Genomic DNA, 20,391 nt, shown 5'->3' on the forward strand with positions numbered 1-20,391 from the left:
TGGCTATGCTTCAATTCCCCTGTGTTTCTCCTATAGTTGTCTACTACAACAACCAAAGTGCCATTGCCCTTGCGGGCAACTGGATCATCACCCCTTGGACCATCATGTGGGAGTCCACTTCCATTTCACCAAAGAGCAGGTTGAGATAGGCATTATTCACCTAAAGTTTGTGCCTTCAAGCAACAATTTTGCAAACATTTTGACCAAAGCAGTCAATCAGCCAATCCTACAGTACTGTTAAAGTGAAGCAATGCGGAAGCATATTACCAAAACAAAGAGTGAACAGAGAGAGGAGAGAGAGAGAGAGAGAGAGAAAAAGAGACAATGAAACACAAAAAATCTGCAGTGAAGAATGTTGTATAAGGATGCAGATATATACACGCGGGTAGAGAGAATGTATGCATATGTCTCCACCTCGAAGATCTGACTCTTTGAGAACCCGAGAGCAATCTTCACGGTCTACCACTTGAAAAGTGAGAGCACAACTGACAGAGAATGTGAAGACCGAGGCCAATAAATAGCCCAAAAATAATGCGCCAAGAGATACAAATCGATTGGATAGAAAAACTGTTCGACCTACCTCTAACACGTGTCCTACTGACGATGCTCTTGTGCTCCTACCACGTGGACTGCCTATTATACCTACTGCACCTACCTATCTAGGGAATGTCAAGCTCTAACACCCCCTCTCAAACCTTGAACACGGTAAAAGGTTAAGGAATCTGGAGTGCTGTCGAAGTAAAGCCTAAGGAAGCTCCTTCATAAACAAGTCTACAAGATTGTCCTCTGTCTTGCAATATACTAGGGAAATAGTCTCATCTAGAATCTTCTCCCAAATGAAATGGTACTGAATCTCAATATGCTTCATCCGAGCATGAAACACAAGATTCCTAGCCAAGGCAAGGCAACTCTCATTGTCGCACTGAAGAACACTAGGATCTCTCTGTGGGCAACCAAGCTCCTCCAAGAGCCTGTGAAGCCACACTATCTCACATGTAGTAGAAGACACTACCTAATCCTTTGCCTTGGTCAAAGATAGGGCAGCCGTGGGTTGCTTCTTACTGCTCCATGAAACAGCACCAACACCCAAGGTAAATCAATAACTTGTTGTGGACCTCTGATGATCCACATCACCAACCCAATCTGAATCACTCCGTCTATAGTACCTGTACCGGCTAGATAATAGATACCAAAATCAAGAGTCCCCCGTAGGAACTGCAAAAATCCGCTGAGCAGTCTGCCAATGCACCATCTTGGATTCGCTCATGAACTCGGCCAGCACATCTACAACATAACTTAAGTCAACACGAGTATTGAGAAGCCACATCAAGGAACCAACCAATTGCCTATAACATGTAGCATGTACCAAAGGAGAATCGGAATGAGTTGTAGCCTTCCAATTCGGGTCCATAGGAGTCGTAAGAGACTTACATCCCTCCATCTCACACGTAGTCAAGAGCTCCTGTACATACCGCTACTGGGAAATAAATATCCCCCTCTGAGTCTAATAGATCTCATAACTTAGAAAGAAGTGAAGAAGTCCCATATCCATCGTCTCAAACTTCTCATGAAGTGTTGCCTTCGTTTGCGCAATCATCTAAGTATGGTCACCTGTCACAATCAAGTCGTCCACATAAAGGACAAACAACGCACAACCTCCACCTGAGGTGTGAACATAAAGCTAGGGATCAGCTTTGGAACACTAATATCTGAATGTCTCCTAGAGAAACAAGTCAATCTTCTCACTCCAAGTACGGGAGCTTGCTTAAGGCCATAGAGAGCCTTCCTCAACTTGTACACCTTTCCATCAAAAGAACCGAAGCCTAGACACCAGTCAACATAGATCTCCTCCTTCAACTCCCTATTTAAGAAGGCAAACTTCACATGCAGCTAACAGACTGGCCATCATGTATGGTTAGCCAAGGCAAGAACTGCACAATGATAGCCATCCAAGTTATAGATGCAAAAGTATCATGGAAATCAATGCCTGGGGGTTGTGCAAAACCTTTAGTGACAAGGTAAGCCTTGTGCTTGTCCAACATGCCATCACTGCGGTACTTGGCCTTGAAGACCCATTTGAATCCAATGATCTTCTTATGAGGAGGCTTCGGCACAAGATAGCAAGTGCCATTCCTCTCAATCGACTCCAGCTCTTGCTCCATTGCTTTCCGCCTATGATCATGCTATAAAGCCTCCTTCACGGAGGTGGGCTCCCAATCCTACATGACACGAGTCATCAAACAATAATTAGTGTAAACAAGCTCACTGTGGTATGCTTGGTTCCTCCAAGAACACCGCAGGCGATCCTGCGGGTGCTACTCCTTAGGGACCCCCTCAATCCCTGCATCCCAAAGAGTGTCACGAGCCCAACAAAGAGGAGGCCGGATCTCGCCTCATCACTCTCCATCTGCTGAAGTTTTTGGAAGGTCCACAGATGGTTGCAGTGCAATCAATGAGTCTGGTAGTTGAGAACTAAGCTTCTCATTCAAAAAAGAGTCATCAAGAGGCACAGGCTCCAAAGGAGCAGTCGTTGGCGCCTAGCTATCATCGGGATCTCCAAAAACACAGTGTTCCTCACCCCCTTCTAAGGCTGGAACTTCCATGAACCTAACATCACAGCTCGTGTAGACATCCCGCTTAACGGAATCATACAAACGGTAGCCTTGAGACTGCGAGCTATAGCCCATAAACACCTATCTTTTGGAAGCCACTTCAAACTTGTCACGCTATGGTTCCGAGATACGAACATAAGCATCACACCCACCCTGAAATAAGAAACATTTGGCTTAGACTCAAAGTATGCCTCGTAAGGAGTCATACTAACAACAGCGGAAGAAGACGATCAATTAAGGATGTGAACTGCAATAGCCACAACTTCAACCCATCAACACTGAGGTGTCTGACAATGCTCCATCATGGCATGGGCCATCTCGATCACACTACGATTCTTCCGCTCCAATATGTCATTCTCCTGAGGGGTGTTTGTATTGGCAAACTCCTGGTGAATACCACGATCTGCACAAAAACGAGCAAGCTAATTAGAAACAAATTCTCTGCCCTTATCCCATCATAAGGTCTTCAGTTTCCGACCCAATCGATTCTCCTCAGAGAGTAGCCAATCCTTTAAGTGGAAGGAGGCCTCCAACTTCAACTTCAAGAAATAAGCCCATGTCATCCTGTTGTAATCATCTACAATGAGCATGAAATACAAGCTCCCTTGAAGGGATTCCATCCTCATTGGTCCACAAAGATCGGTAGAAACAAGCTCCAAGGATTTTAAAGAACGCCTCGAAGCCTTGCCAAGAATAGCATCATGAGTTTGCTTCCCACAGATGCAGGATACACAAGGCTGTTGGCTCACCACACTATCTGGAAAACCTCGAACAAGTTGTCCCTTTGACACCTTCCGAAGGTAATCATAGTTGAGGTGGCCAAACCGAGCATGCCAAAGCTTGGACTGAGTTTGGGAGGTAAGAAGAAGAGAAGTCAAGGCAGAAGAAGACCGCAACTTATAGACTCCATTCTCCTCGTAACCTAAAGAAAGAAGCACAAAAGGCCAAGAGCACAAATCTTATGCACCGAAAGTAGATGGTATCCCAAGGCCGGCATATAAAGCACCTCGGATGAATGGGCACCACCTCTCCATCTGAATAAGATGTATGTCACCCCGTCCCTAAATAGGAATAGACGAACTGTCACCAATGAGAATCTCGCCATGAGAAGGCCGCAAATGAGCAACACCTGTTGTTGAAGGAGTCGTGTGCCGTGAGACACCACTACCAACAATCCACTCCCGCGTGTATGGGGCCGTCAATGCAGCATTAGAAGCCGTCAAGGTCGATTCCTCAACCACCTCCAAGTGGAGGAAAGCAGTTGATGAGAGAGCAACTACCGCTCTGGAATCGTTTGAAGATCTCTCCTTCTTCTCCTTTTCCTTCTTCTTGTCGGGGCATTCCTTCTTCCAGTGACCTCTCTTACCACAGATGTGACAAGTGGACTCCTTTTCCTTGTCCTTTGATTTGTTCTCCTTCTTCTCCTTTGGTCCTTCCCCTTCTTCTGAGAGGACTAACCAACCAAGGCCTCAGATTTAGAAGCATCGGTCCCTTTCAACTGCTCCTCTTGGTCCAAGATCATAAGAACCAACTCCTCCCAACGAAGAGTCTCCAACCACTCTAAGTCAATCAAGGCGAAATAACAACCACTCAAATGAGGTAGCGACTGTGAAAGGAGAGTTATCGCCATGTCTTCAAAAGTGATCACCTTCCCTACATTTTGCACCTGCATCTGAAGCTGCTTCAGCTTGTTGATATGCTCTTACATAGAAGATGACTTGTTGACATTCATGGTCCTCATCTGCACTTCCAAAGAAACTTGTTTCATGACGGTCATATGATTGTACATCTGATCAAGCTCGAGCCATATCTCCCAAGCCATCGTCAAATGCTCAATATGAGAGATAATAGTTGTAGTACATGAGAGAAATAAAAACGAGCAAATGCGAGCATTGAGTTTGTCCCTATGTGCTTGAGCCTTTGCCAACTCCATCTTATCACTGAAAGAGAGTCTAGACTCGTCTCGTACAGGACGATGAATAGCCTCCGTAACAAGCTCCGCCAAATCATAGGACTCCAAAATTGCAAGCATCATAACCCACTAGATGCGATAGTAGTTGCCATCAAGCTTTTAATCTGATGGAAGAGCCGATAAGGCAAGCACCTTCCAGTCCATAATCGCCTAAAACTCTATCTCAGCCTCAAAAGACATCTTCACCTACAATGCCTACACAAAACACAAAAAACAATCCCCTCTAACTATGTAAATGCAACCTACTAGGGCTCTTTGCCGCTTGTTCTTCACCCGTCAAAGGCGATTGAAAAGCTAAAATCTGCACTTGAAGACCAAAAACGCAACCTTCTTTCTTCTCTCTAACAACAAAAACCAGCAGCAACTTCAGCAAATCTTATCCTTTCTTGCACGCCCACACTTGCCTTAGCCTTGTTCTGATGCATAACCCTCACGCTCACCCTTAAACATTGAAAACGCAGCCTTGTGTCGTGCTAAAATCTCCTCTTCAGGTAGGTTCACGTCCTTCAATGCTCTGATACCATGTTAGAGTGAAGTAGTGCGGAAGCATGCGACCAAAACAAAGAGTGAACATAGAGAGGAGAGAGAGAGAGAGAGAGAGAGAGAGAGACAGTGAAACGCAGAAAATCTGCAGTGAAGAATGTTGTATAAGGATGCAAATATATACACGGGTACAGAGACAATATATGCATATGTCTCCACCTCGAAGGTCTCACTCTCTAAGAACCCAAGGGCAGTCTCCACGGTCTGCAACCTGAAAACCAAGAGCACAACTAATAGAGAATGTGAAGACCAAGGCCAATAAATAAGCGAGAAATAATGCCCCAAGAAATACACATCAGGTGTATTAAATGCAGCTAATTGGATAGAAAAATTGTCAGATCAGTTGTCCGACTTGCCCCTCTAACACGGGTCCTGTTGATGATGCTCCTACGCTCCTGCCATGTGGACTACTTGCTGCATCTGCTATATAGATTGTCTGCTGCACTTGCCTGTCGAGGGAATGTCAAGCTCTAACAAGTACATCTTACTTTGGATTGGCTTGGTTCCACCCTCTACTTCTTTAGATTGACGAGGAAAGGGTGCTTCCCTCTTGCTTCTCCCTCTAGTTTGAGAGGGGGTGGTTTCTTCTCTTGATTAGTGACAATGACGATGTTTACCATTTAGTTTTAGACATTTCAGACATTTAAAGCATTCTGTTCTTGTAAACATGTATCTATACGCATTTATCCCTTTTCGGTCTTTTATGAGTGGTCGACTCTAGATCTACCATATTTGTAGCATTGCACATGGCAATCTACGAAGGCACTATTTTCCCCATGCTTGCTTGCTTGCTTTGCTTGTCTTGCTAGGCTCACCATCATCCTTTTTGCCTCCTTGCATATTCTCCATATGACTAGCACACACACACTTCAGTATCCCTAGGCACTTATCATAGTAGTGTGTAGGATTCCTTTGTTAGGGATTGTCATCCCCTGGATAGGCATTTTTCTCAATTAGGTTGTTCATCTATCAGTCTGCTGTACAGTCAGCCAGATTTGCAGCACAGTCAGCCGACCTGATTTTTCTTGGCATTTTCAGTAGGCCATAAATAGCCTGATACCAGCACATACTCTCATTCTTGCAGTTGCAGATTTTCACGGCAGAGATTGGGCAGATTGCAGCAGACTTCGAGGTGTCTAGCAAGGAGACATTGTCGAGGTCGAGATACGTAGGCATACGAACTGCACCCGTGTACATATCTACATTACTTTGTATTCAGCATACTTTATACAACAGATCTTATTGTTCTTCTGTCTCTTTCTCACTCTCTCTTCTCTCTATGTTCACCCTACTCTCTCAGTCTTGGTCCCACACTTCCGCACCACTGCACTCTGACATGCTTTGCTTGTTGTATGAAGGTAGTAGGGCCATCCATCCCTATTTTCCCATATTTTGAGGCATAGTGACTCAACAGGACGAAAACTGATTTCAAACCCTCACTTGCTGCTAAATCTTTTGGAAAAATCAAACCAATTGCCCTTTCAAAAAAAAAGGGTCATCCACCTTTGCAGGACTTGGTAGGCCCCTAGGCAGTCAACGCACATCCTTGGTCAGATGCCCTAGCCTCTCTAGGGTGATCACTTGGGCTCCCTGGTAAAATAACCATCACCTAAATTGCATAGTAACATGGGACGAGGAACGGGAATGGGGACAGGGACAGGGAACAGGGAACGGGAATGGGGTTGGGTAAAGGACCTGGGTAAAGGACCGTCCCGGGGACGGGGGGAAAAACGGCAATTAAAAAGTTGTTTTTTTTTTGTATTTTAAAATCACGCTTAATCTACTCTAAGAGAGGAACATTTGAAGGACACATTTGCACCAAATAGAAGAAAATAGAGCATCATATTAGGAAATCCAAAAGACTCGTGACCACTCGTCACTCAAGAGTCAAGAGCCAAGGCTTGTGACCACTCGTCACTCAACATTGGCAAGAGCATGGTGGAAATGGCCGTTGGCAACCAAACAGTCATTTTTTTTTTCCAAAAATGGCCCAACGGCTCCCTGGGCCATCCCTGGTTGGCATCCCTGACACGCACGCGTTCCGGGAATGCGTCCCCGCTTGGCTCACCGGTGTCCCCACTCGGAGACGGGACGTCTGTCTGTTCCGGAACATCCCCGCCCGGTCCCGTCCCTGGGACTACGTCCCCCCATTCCACTCTGCCATCCCCTCCATCCCCTGTTACTATGCTCTATAGTATTGGTAGATCACTAGGCAGTCGACATGCACCCTTTCCCCGATGCCCTAGCTGCTTTGGGATGAGACACCTTGGGGTAAAAGAATATATGTTCGGGGCTTATTTCTCATGGCTTTGTTTTGGACCTGAGAGGGGGTGTTGAGCTCAAAACGCATCAGCTTGACTTAAAGAGCCCCAAAACATGCTTAATTAATGAAGCAAATCTTTTATTTTAAAAAGAAACGTGATCCTAGAGAGTTATTGTGCCCCACATACAAAACCCTAATTTGGGTAACCCAAACTTTCTATAAATAGGCATGCAGCCCACCACTCTCTCGTAATCTCGTTTTTGCAGATTTCAAGTCTTTCAAACTACTTCCCACATCCCAGACACAAAGGACATTGTGGTCTAAACTGGTCATTGCTGTCTACAACAGTTTCGCGCTTGTTTCTAGCCTGCCACACTCTATTCCAAGCTGATTTCAGCCTACTAACTACTACTACTGATCTAGCCTTCCTTAGCTGCATTTCTTGGTGTTTGACATCCAGAGGCTGCCTTGCTGCGTTTTAGGATCCATTTGGAGTACTACATACTCTCCAACTCATTACCCCTACCCTAATCCTAGGACCTTGTGGTACAGTATTCACTCTCTACACAATGTGTCTGCTACAGGCACTGTATATTCAGCAATCATTCATTTCATTATTATCTGTGTTCATTGTCTCTACGTTGCCCCAACCCTAATTGTGTTCTGTGTTATCAATTTGTGTGTATTGTGTTTTTGTGTTTAGAGCATCTCATCACACTACAAACACGGGCATTTGAGGTTCAATATTCACCATGCATAGTGTGTTTACTATAAGGGGATTAGTCATCCCCTGGACTAGCATTTCTCAAGATATAGTTGGTGCAGTTAGTTCCCTAGAAGGGACTTACAAATTTCATGTCACTTATTTGGGCATTCTTTTTAGCAATCACTAGTGTCTAGGCCTGTTCAGCGGGTAGTTTAGTGCCACATGGGTGAATCACATTCTTTGCAACATTCATGGTGGCCAGTTTTGTGCAATTTGGGCCAGATTTGGCAGGTCGATCGAATCAAGCAGCACTCGGCCAGATTTGACTGGCTGATCTGCCATATTTTATGCATTCTTCTGTGCTATTTATATCACCACTTCAGCTTGCCCTCCTCACTTCCAATTTCAAGTTCTATTGAGAGAGATCTGGCTCGAGGAGATACACTGACAGTCCTTGTACATCTGCCCTCTTCATTTCAGCATTCATTGACTACAAATTTATGCGTTCTTCTGTCTCTTTTCTCTCCCCCTTTCTCTCATGTTCATTGTCTTTAAATCTTGTCCATACGCTTGGGAACTATTGTGTTTTGGTTTGCAAACTATTGCCCTTCCATTTCCAGCATCAGCTTGATTTGTGTTTGCATCTATAGCATGTCGTTTTTTGTGTTCTCAACACTTTTCGTCATCAGCCTTTGCTCTACACTCACAATCCATCTCCAATAGACAACCCACGTCGACACCTCCCTCAACCTGCTCCCACAAGAGCCATCGGCTAGTGGACAGCTTTCCCCTTGAGCATTCTGTACTTCTCTCATTCATTTACAGAATTGATTCATTCACTTGAGCGTTCTCTTTCTTCTTTATTTATGTTTATGTTTTTGTGTTTTGAGTTTTGCAATTTGCGTTTTGCATTTAGGGTTTGCGTTTAGTGTGTTATTGTCCAAGTCATTGTATTTTAGTCATGTTCATACATTCTATGCTTTCTCTACGCAAACCTTAGCATATCTTCACATCAACATAGAGACGAAGATAGTATCTTCTCTCTCAAGATTAGACATACTTTTTCTCTTCCATTGGCATCCGTCTTTTCTTTCATTCGAGCTAAGGTGTTTTTATCATTTAAACATCATTTTCTCCACTAGTAGTTTGTTTATTTTTCATGTCAAGTGGACTACTACCTTGGTCATTCTTGACTAGCATAGGAGCCACTCCCAAGGTCAACTTTCAAGCATATCTACAACACTTGGTTAACATTGGAGCCATCTCACAAGATCTAGTACACGTGCATCTCAACTACCTTAGCGATTGACTCTTTGAGTTGGGGAGTGTCAAGTCTTCCTTCTTCATCCATTCGATCCATTTGCATGGTGGACTATTATCTTGGAGATTCTCGACTAGCATTAGAGCAATCTCCCAAGGTAGAGATTCACACTTGCCTATGCCACTTGGTTAGCACATGAGCTCTCTTCTGAGATCAAGTATGGGCATGTTTCATGTATCAAACAGCTAATTCTCCTTTGGCTATTTCGGCTAAGGGGTGTCAACTCTACCTTCATCATCAACTTTATCCTTCATCATGGTGTTTCTCTACTTCCTTCAACCCTTTGCATTGCATGACCATTACCATCTTTGTAAAAGGACACTAGGCAAGTGAACAATTTCCCCCATGAGGGATACTGCCCAAGTGACACCTTGTTGCATGCACATTCACTTCATGAAGCATATATATATGCATCTCATCATGCAAAGCACCCTTGAGTGGATCTTGAGTTGTCTCCACCAACAGTTCTTTTATCACCATTCCTCCATATTTATTCACCGCTTTTTTCCTTCATCACCAACACCCTAGACAAATGGTTGGGATAGCCTCTTGCTTTGTGATGTTGAATCTAACTATCCCTTAGTTTCCTCCTTGGGCACAGTTACTCAAAAATTGAAAAAACAAACAAACAAACAAATAAACAAACAGAAAAGAGAAAAAAGAGAAGAAAAAAGTTCAAAGTGGTTTCATCGCCTTTGCAAGCTCTAGTAGGCCATTGGGTGGCTGATGAGCACCCTTTGTTCAATGGCTTGGCCTCTCTAGGGTGACCTTTGGGCTCCCAAGGTAACATAACCCTTGCCTCTATAATCTTTGTAGGTCCTTGGGCACCCGAAGTGCACCCTTGGCTCAATAACCCTAGCTACTTTGGGGTGGGATGCCTTGGAGTGTTATGGGCTAAGCTATGCTTTGCAATCCCTTTTTGGTTCCCGTTTTGGGCATAAGAGGGGATGCTAAGTTAAAAAATATGCATTACACATTAAATCTTTATTAGCTCATTAAAACAGCCCCAAAACTCAAAGATTATCAAAGCTTTTGGGTCCCATAAGCAAATACCCAAACTTTAGGAGGATCCACATCTATAAATAAGAGGTTGCCTAACCACTCACTTTGTCCCTTGTTTTGTAGGTTACGCCATTCCCAACCTCCATAAAAAGGCACCTCATTCAGCCTGTTGCTGTAGTCATCTCCAACTATTGCCCTTCAACCTAGCAACTCCTATAGACTGCATTTTTCCCTACCTTGCCAATGCCATCATCATCTATAACAGGTCGTTTTTGCATTTTCAACACCTTTGCTCCAACTCATGGTTAGAGCACTTGGGATCCATCTCTACATAACACACATGAACACCTCCCTTAGTCCACTCCCACGAGAGCCATCTACTGTTGGATAACTCTTCCCTTGAGCATCTTGTATACTATCTTTCATTTATAGCTTTCATTCATTCACTTCAAAGTTCTCTTTCTTCTTTGTTTGCGTTTTTGTGTTTTGCATTTTGTGCTTTTGTGTTTGTGTTTGAGTTCTCTGTGTTTCAATCTTGCTCGTACATTGAGTGTTTTCTTTTGAAAACCCTAGCATATCTTCACAAGGCCTAGGCTAGAGCAAATAATGATGAGAAGACAAGATGATGACGGGCAAGCAAGAGTGAAAAGAAAGCCCACAAGAAGTACATAAGGCAACACAAAAAGGGTAAAAGTTGGGCCATGTCGATCAATCTCCTTCTGTCCTAGACCTCCTGTCACAACCCCTGTCATCACATATGTTGTCCCTATTAGACATTTATTCATCCCTTGGACACACATTGGCAGTTTACTGTTGTACAATTAGTATTATCAGGTACAATTACACATTTCCTATTTCTTAAGTTGGACAGTTCCATGCAGTCTTCAAGTCATTTCTAACATATCCGAGCAGTTGGGCAGGCTAGACAGGCTGCGCAAGACTACCACGTGGCAGCCATATTTATTACACAGCATTTTTGCATTATTTTATTCAGCAATTGCTTTTTGGGCAGCATTTGAGGCCATTACCTAATTATTTTGTGTATTTTTTGGCCTATTTATTGCTTGGCCTACTCCAATCATCATTCACTCGGTTTTCAAGTGGTGCAAGAGATCGGTTCACGAAGATATATTCGACAGCCCATATACACATCTGCCTTTTCTTCATTTCGGGATTCATCTACTACAAATTTCTGTGTTATACTATCTCTTTTCTCTCTCCCTCTTATCTCATGTTCATATGGTCATACACTTCTGCATTCGCTACACGCTAACGTGGTATCATAGCAACATTGAACAACTGATTGATCATGGCAGATCTAAAAGGGATATTTCAGCACAACAAAAATTTGGGTTTTTAGCATTCAAGGTGAGCAGGGGGGCTGGGCATCAACACAAGGCTAACGCGAATAGGTGAAGAGGGGAAAAGGAGCAAAGAAGTTGTTTTTTGCAGGTTTTTGTTGTTGTTGAAGGAGAGGTTGCATTTTCAGCCTTTTGGAGCAGATTTTGAGTTTTCATCACCTCCGGCCGATTGAAACAAGTTTTGAACAAGTAGAGGAAGCCCTAGTAGGCTTTGTTTCTAGAGTCAAAGAGGGCTGCCCTTGTTTTTGTGCATGTTATTCGGGTAACAATGTCTTCTGAGATCAACGTCGAGTTTCAAACTATCATGGACCATAAGGTCCCCGGTTTACCAACTCTTCCTTTAAATCAAAAGCTCGATGGGGAGAATTACCACATCTAGCGGGTAATGATGCTTGCCATCCTAGAGTCCTATGGTTTGGCAGAGCTCGTGACCGAGGCCATAGACTATCCTACAACCCTTGATGCCTCCAAGCTTTCTGCTAGTGTGTAACGTGTCCCCTAGTATCATCCAAGACACGTCTTAGCAGTCCATCGGAAAGGATGTCTAGAAAGCTCCGCCCGGCACTCCCGTAGAATGTTACGGGTTTTGCGATCTAGGTCTTTCCGCGTCTGCCACGTAGCGGAAGTATCCTGGCCATTCCCACTTAGGATCGACCGGAATTAGGGTTTTCCTGATGGGTCATTAGCTAACAACAACTAGCGTCAGACCCGAGCGAACTACTTTACGCAGAAACGCCAGGTCCGAAGCGGATTCACTCTGCACTTGGTTCAAGGAGAATGGGAAACGAGAGGGATGCAAAGCTCAACCTCTATGCCATAAGGCATAGTCCCATTCCGTTCCCCTAAAACAACGTAAATCGTGTAAGACGTAACTTTAGGTCATCGTTCTCGTTATTCGTTTTGATGATGATGATCATTCCGCTGTTCTTCGAGATTTTTGAGAAAAGTTCCCGGCTAACCAGGACCACCCAACTGTAGGACGGACCCATGGCCCATCCTCCGCACTTTCCTCGGTTTGTTTTAGTTATGTAATTATCTAGCACATTAATTTGACATATAACAATCAACTTCTTTAATTAACCCTGTTAAGCACTAGTTCCTTCACGTAATCTTATCACGTGACATAGAAAAACAATATCAAGCAAGTTCTTTTAACATTTCATCATTTTATCTTTGAAATACAAGGAGTTCCGCCCGTAGGCTTGTCCATAATCCGCCCGAAGGCTATCCAGTAATCCTCAGGGATCACTATTCCAAGCTTCCGCCCGTCAACTAGTATGCGGGCCTCGAGATCCAATCCCGAGTCACGTTAGCCTCTTGTGCAGGACCCGAAAGGCGAGGGATTTACGGCCAGAGCCCCCCCTGGCATCCAAGCGTCCTCCTACTCCAAGTAGAGCTCAACGGAGAGACCTCTCACGGCGGGTTCGGTCCACGTTCCCGGCGCGGTCAACAACCCCCTTGGTTAGGGTCAGGCAGGCAGTCGAGGGTAACTGAAGCTGCCTCTCCCTTCAGGCCTTTTAACCTGAAGTATAGGTACTCATTTAATTTGTAAATCATAATTCAAACAGAGCCCTAAAATCTCTAGCAAGCACACACATTTCCATTAATCAACCCCAGTTGTATGGCAAACTGCTAAGGAAGTGTTCTTTCCTTTTGAGTGTATCAGCACTCATTCCCAAGGTGTCTTATAAATTGGCAAGATCCTTTTACATTCCGGTGTAGGGCATACCCAACTTGGTTAACCCTAAAGTGCCTCGGATATGCTAGTTTCCAGTTTACAACTTCCCTTATTTAGAAGGATATCCAAAAATACGTCTTTTTGTAAGATAACTTGCGTAAGGATCTGCCGTCCTTGATGAAGGTTTTTCCCCTTTCTCCTTGTGAATCAATCACAAGACTAAATGATTTCATACATGTTATGCAAGTCCTGCGATGGAATAATCTGTTTAGATTCTTTAAGCTGACGTATGTCAGGCCTAGGGTTTCTTCTTTTAAGAACCTTAGGGACAAACCCTAGTTTCTTATCTTTACGAATTTATTGTCCCTACAGTAAGGAAAGTAGTCAAGTGTTTAGGATATGAATGTTTCTATGTTTAGATTGGTTCAGTTATCTTTTGGAAGGTAATATTAATCGTCTTGTCACGGTTTTGCTATCCTTGTGACAATTTACTTTCCCAATCAATACAGTTTAATTTAACTTCCGTTTTTCCTTAAAGATGAACTCATGCCAAATAACAACAATTGCCTTGCTAAGATGTGCAACTAGCAAAGATAACTCCCTAGTAATTTGAGCATCGAAAGAAACCTTTCATGAATTTAGCCATTTACCATGATTCATTGCGAAAGGAATAAGACTAATGGTGCAAGATATAATTTCTACACCTTAGGATTTAACTAAAATATACTACTATAGTAAATGGATAATCTTGCTCGTAATTTATAATGCTTGATGCAATTTGAAGAAAGCTAAGTTCTATACTTTGTCATTCATAAGCTAAACTCCTTCGTTACAAATAACTCGAACAAATATATATCCTATCCTTAACAATTTTCCTTTGCATGATCGACTTAAAACTGAATTAAAGCCAAGAAGAAAAAACCTGGTTTTGGGGTGAGATATCCACATGGATACCGGGAGATGACCCTTCCGCAACTACACCTTGGACTTTCTTCGGCGGCATCGTAGTTCGAATGTAAGATAGCCTTTTTCTCCTCCGTCTGGAATTCCACCGTCTCTTTGGATCCAAAAAAAGTTTATGGGGGAGTGTGGTTTTGCAACCACGGAACCCTTGTAGGATTTTGACTTGGGGTAGAAGGAATAGAAAGCACTTATTCGTAGAAAGCACTTATTCTCCTTCCTTCCCTTTCTTTTATCTTTTTCCCACTCTTCCTCCTTCACTCCTCCTTTTCACTCCCTCTACCTTCCCTCCCTATCTTTTCTCTCACGGCTACTTTTCCCCTACGGGATATCATACAAGGCCATGATGATGAATTGGATTTTTAGGACATGGGTGTGTGTGGACACCGGCTTGTTTGATAAAACTAAGAACACAAAGCTCAACTAAGAGAGCACATGCACAAAAAGATCTAAAAAGTGAATGAAGGAATCAATGAAAGAGAATGAAAGTGTTCAAGGTAGCCTAAGGACAAAGTAGCCTATGGGTGTGACTTGAATAGCCTAAAGAGCTAAGAGGGGGGAAAAGAAACAAGGGCTTAGGGGGGGAATTAAAACCGGGGGGGGGGGGGGGGGGGGGGCGGGGGGGAGAAACAAGGGGCTTAGGGGGGGGATTAAACCCGGGAGGGGGGGAACAAGGGTGTGGAAAAAGGGGACTTAAGAGGGCCCCTTGGAATCTTCCAAGGGCCTTCTGGAAGCTTACGAAGGCACGTGGGGGGGAAGGGGGAGAAATAATTCCCCCAGATGTGAGACGGCTGCCAGGCAGCGTGGCTTGCGGCTACAGGCAGCGCGCCGAGACGACTGGCAGCGACCCTACTGATCTCCCGGCGGCTACCAGCTCGACCTCTCCCCTCCAACTCACGGCAATGATGACGCCACAGCGTCAGATTCACGGCTCTTTCTCACGGCTCCCCTCTCAAACTCACGGCAGCCCCCTCGTTTAAATAGTGGAGGGGAGGGGGATCTTCCCTCCCTGCGTGTCATCACGCATGTCCCCCCTCCCTCCATAAGGCTCCACCAAGGAGCTTAGATGCTCCTTCTATTTCCCTCCCCCTCCAGCTCGTCAGTCGGCTGGAGGGATAAGGGGGGGGGGGGAATAAAAAAATATCATTTATCCCATTTTTCATATTCATTTGAGACAGGTTCACGCGCGTGCTTTTATTAGCGAATCGGGATATTACATAGTGAGAAAGTTGAGTTGATGAAGGTACATACACATTGGGACAAATTGAATGCCCGCATCCACTCCTTCCTATTTTAAGTGGAAAGAGTAGGTTCTGATGGAGTCATGGACCAAGAGGAACAACTCAAAGGTCAGAACGCTCCCTATCATCTTCTTTCAATGAGTAAGATTTGAGCTCTTGATCTCATGGTTGAGTTTGATGGAGATTCTCAGCACGTTCTTTGTGCAAGTCATGTCGAGAATGGAGTCTACAAGATGCGGACTTCATCAATCTTTACTTCTCTTTTTCTCTCTTCTCACTCAAACTAAGCTATGGCATACTCGGTTTGGCCTCCTCAACTATGAGTACCTTTGAAAGGCCACTCATGGTGAGCTTCTACGTGGATTGCCTGAGATTGGGGTGAGCCACCCACCATGTGTATCTTGCATTCATGGCAAGCAACATAGAGATGCAATGCCTAGCAAGGCTTCATACAGGGCAAGCAGCCCTTGCAACTTGTTTCAACGGACTTATGTGGACCAATGTAAACAAAGTCCCTCGAGGAAAGTTTACACTTTATGCTGATTGTTGATGATTTTAGCACAATGACTTGGGCATATTTCTTGAAGTTGAAGTTAGAACCATTCTCACACTTTAGGGATTGGTTGATCTTCGAGGAGAACAGGTCTAGCAGGAAACTTAAGTCTTTGCACTCCAACAGAGGGGAGTTTGTCTCCAATGAGCTAGCTAGGTTTTGTGCCAATCGTGGCATTCACCAAGAGTTTGCCAACATGAACATACCTCAAGAGAATGGCATATTTGAGCAGAAAAATCACAGTGTGATCGAGATGGCACACTATTTTATGTAGTCTTCAGGTCATTTTCGAGCATATCTAGGCAATCGACCAGGTCAAATAGGCCACACAAGATGCCACGCGGCAGCCATATTTATTCAGAATTATTATTTTATGTGTATTTTTCGGTCTACCTATTGCCTGGCCTGCTCTGGTCATCATTCACTTGGTTTTCAGGTTGTGAGAGAGATCAGCTCGCAAAGATACATTCGACAGCCTGTGTACACACCTGCCTTCTTCATTTCAACATTCATCTATTGCAGATTTCTGCGTTCTACTGTATTTTTTCTCTCTCCCTCTTCTCTCGTGTTCATTTTCTTTCAGTCTGATCATATGCTTCCACATTCGCTACACTCTGACAATCCCATCCATCACCTTGTGAGTGACACCTAATGTGACATCTCCAAACTGTCATGCATCTCACTATGCCAACATCACTAGAACAGCATCCTAAGGGTCCATCCCAACCATAACTTGTAACTATGCTGGGATTCCCAACAGAGGGGCACTATCAAGTACAAATAGTGACACTCACCTAGGAGTAAAGTGCAATGTGCATGAGTGGGATCCGTCACAATGGAGCACCATAGTGTAGAGTGTTTCTCACATGAGGATAGAGGTACGGTGAAGATGACCTAGGACCTAAAACTACAAAAAGAATCTAAACCTAATACCTATATTTGGGAAGGAAACTGAACATTGCGCTACATGAGGAAGTGCAACTAAACCTGAATAAGGACTAGGAAACACTGCAAGAAACTCATTTGAAGTAAAATTTAAGCTTTTCGATATACATGAATGATTTCTTCTACATCTAGATCCGCTCTTTAAGTATACATATTAGCATGGGCCTTGTTCTCCAAGGTGACCTGTAGCTGCCACATGCATATCATTAGGAGCAAAAAAAGACAGATGAGGTGCGTCTGTCCCTCTGGCCCCTTTTGTAGACTTTTGTGGTACTTGTGTCCTACAAAAACTGAAAAGATATAAATTTGATTTCCTTTTTGGGGCTGTACTAGAGCCAAATAAATTGGTCAATAATCAAGTAATCAACTAACGCTTAATCTATTGTTTAGCCTCACTTTCTTACTCATTGTTGCTTTACAGAGCAGGAGACCTGTGAGTTCAATTTCAAGCCCTTTTTTAAAGCATATCAGCTTCTCTTTTCCACTTTGGGATTGTAACAAAAGATACATTACTCATCAATGATGAAGAAAAGCTGAATTTCCTTTCTCATACTCAGAACTGCAAGGCTTTCTCTTGCAAGAAGTGTGTGGTTGTCAATCATGCTCCTTCAACCATGTAGTACATCACTTTCTATTGGGCATTCTCCAAGTCATGCACTGGCCAGGTGAAGCATCTCATCAAGAATTTTATTTGGTCAGGAGGAGACAGGAGCCTAGCCAAGACAAACTGTGGAAGCATGGTATCCACTGGATTTTCCAGGAGATCAAGACCAAAGATTTAGGGAGGAGTTGTGCGGTCAGATTTGCAACTGCATCATCAGAGCCTGGAGATTTGTTTCATCTAGCCTTCATCAGTTACCACCAACCATATTGAAGAGAAGATAAGGCAGCCTCTTCTCTTCAAGAAGTGGGCACCTACCCTCTCTACTTCTTACAATCCAATTTTGGAGCAACTTCTACCACACCTATTTTGGCCCATTCTTCATTGAATCTGTTTACAAGGGAATCCTTGTTTTTCCCCTGCCTTGTACATTTGGTTTTAGCATTTGCCCCTTTTAGCACTTTTTCTGGGCTGTCGTCTCCAATTTGTGCCCAAAACATGGCTGAGAGTGGTGTCTGAGTTATGTCAATACCATTTGCCTCTTCCATATGCTTTAACCACTTTTTGCGGGTACCCTACTTTTTGGTCCAGTGGCCCACCATGTAGCATCTTTACAGTGTGTGTGTGTGTGTGTGTATCCATTCTCATACTCACTTTAAATTGTGCATTTCTTGATTCAACTTTCTATGCTAGAAACGCAATTGGCACAAGCTATCAATGAAGCAACAGACAGCTTCAAAAAAGTCAAACAAATCCACTTCAGAAATCTCCAACCAATACACACTATAAAAATTTGGGAATAAGGCAATCTAAACATTTACAATTTGATCTCAGCATTCTAAAGCATGTTTCTTGCCCCCAATTTTTGCTTTAGCCTTCAGTGAGGTGTGAGAAAGTGACTGTGAATAAAGTTTGTTCCTCTCTCTTCTGCTGTACACCCTCTGAGTTTAATGATGGTACAAGAGCATAGACTTGAGTTCTGTCAGCTATCTCCCTTACAGTACCTACTTGCACAAGTTGGTGGCTCATACTAAGAATTTTATCAAACGTGCATTATTTTTAGCAGAGAATAACAACTTGAACGATACAATGCATGCACCTCTATGAGCCAAGAAACCAGAAAAAGGAAACACAAAACCTGCCAGAGTGCAATAGTTGGAACAAAACGAGAAAAAGAGCTCTGTCCTATGCTTCTTTCTAATCAGTTTTCTCATGACATTTGACAGATGGGGGAGAAAGGAAACAGTCAAACACAACCAACCTGATTGATGGCAGCGTCTGCATTCATGTCTTGGACTGAAGAGGATAAGTAGCATTGAAATGTATTAACATCATACAAGTGGGCTATGGGGTGATCAGTGCCTGTATATAAACCAGAGTGTTAGACCAGACAAGCTCTACATGAAGAACTTTAAAAGGTCTCAATCCACATACAATTTAAAGACTTGACTGTAAAAGAAGCCTGTATACCTGAAAATATTTGTTCACATTAGCATTTCCATTCATAAGCACAAAAACAAGATGACATAGATGGGATGACTTCAAGGCTACCCTGACTCATCCTACCATGCTGCTATTTAGGGAAACACATCCAGCTGAGCAAAAGAGAGATGAAATTTTGTCTCTCCACATCCTTGTCCTCCTACACTATCTATAACTGACTTGATACACAACAATTAAACATGGCAAGAAATTGGAATATCAACAAAATGGACACTTAGTAACTTTGTTTGACAAATCTTGATTCCTGCAATGGTGGTCAACCTGTTGTAAAAGCACAAAGATTGAATATACAGATGCTAAGTGGGTGCATTCAGTTTTTTGGCATCCTTATTGATAGTTCTGATAGGTTCCTAATCTGCAATTATCATCACATGCAAAGTAAATCTAGCATGCTAAGAGCTAACACAACCATGGCCAATCAAACATACCAGCAAGAAGAAAGTCTCCACAAGGATGAAAGGCCACAGAACGCACATTATGTGTATCCTGCCACACATAATTCACGGATCAAGTCGCTCAAAAGGTGAAACCCCCACCTTACATGTTTTCAGACAGAAGGTAAATGCTGCAGAACCACATATTTGACAGAAAACATGATATTACCGGGGAGAGCATAGATTATGGTTCCATTACCTGTATGACACGGAAAGCTCGCTTTGCTGCTGTTTTAGCAAAATCAAAAAACCTGCAGATAGTTGAGGTAATCAGTAAATGTTACTTACATGTCAAAGGTATAGCATCTATAGAAAAGTTTGCAAATGTGATGTCCAATACTATGGCAGGTGGTTTACATACACGAGGAGAGAGTAGCATAGTCCACCTTCACATGGACAAACTCTTGGTCCTCAAAGTCTATTAAGACTAAACTCCAACTATTAGGAAGGTAGAACTTGTTATTTGAAGACTAATGGCAACTTATTCAAAAGCTCCACTAGCCTAAAAAAGGGGAGCTAGTGTTCTAGTGGCAAGTCACTATCAAAAACTTGCTCAACTGTGCAATGGCTTCTTGCAAATATCTTACAAGATGTGCCTAAGAAAGTACCATGGCACCAAGTCTAAAAGTGTAGACAGTCTCCATCTTTCTAAAGACTGGCGAATATCACTCATTTCAAGGTAGCAGAGCATATGGT

The 20,391-nt window shown here is 43.4% G+C and overlaps 1 protein-coding gene across 1 annotated transcript in view; it reads right to left on the reverse strand.

Annotated features, from left to right (window-relative positions):
- Positions 1-20,391, reverse strand: part of LOC148032360 (Transducin/WD40 repeat-like superfamily protein) — a 74,506-nt gene that overhangs the window by 38,665 nt on the left and 15,450 nt on the right. The window contains exons 8-10 of the mRNA XM_087683002.1: positions 19,895-19,946; positions 19,690-19,747; positions 19,020-19,120 (exon numbers count right to left, since the gene is read on the reverse strand). Of these exons, the coding sequence (XP_087539128.1) occupies positions 19,020-19,120; positions 19,690-19,747; positions 19,895-19,946 (211 nt within the window). The remainder of the gene's footprint in view (positions 1-19,019; positions 19,121-19,689; positions 19,748-19,894; positions 19,947-20,391) is intronic.

This window comes from Lygodium microphyllum, chromosome 8 (assembly GCF_053477565.2).
Source record: "Lygodium microphyllum isolate KBCC chromosome 8, Lygodium_microphyllum_v1.1.10, whole genome shotgun sequence".
Taxonomy (NCBI): Eukaryota; Viridiplantae; Streptophyta; class Polypodiopsida; order Schizaeales; family Lygodiaceae; genus Lygodium; species Lygodium microphyllum.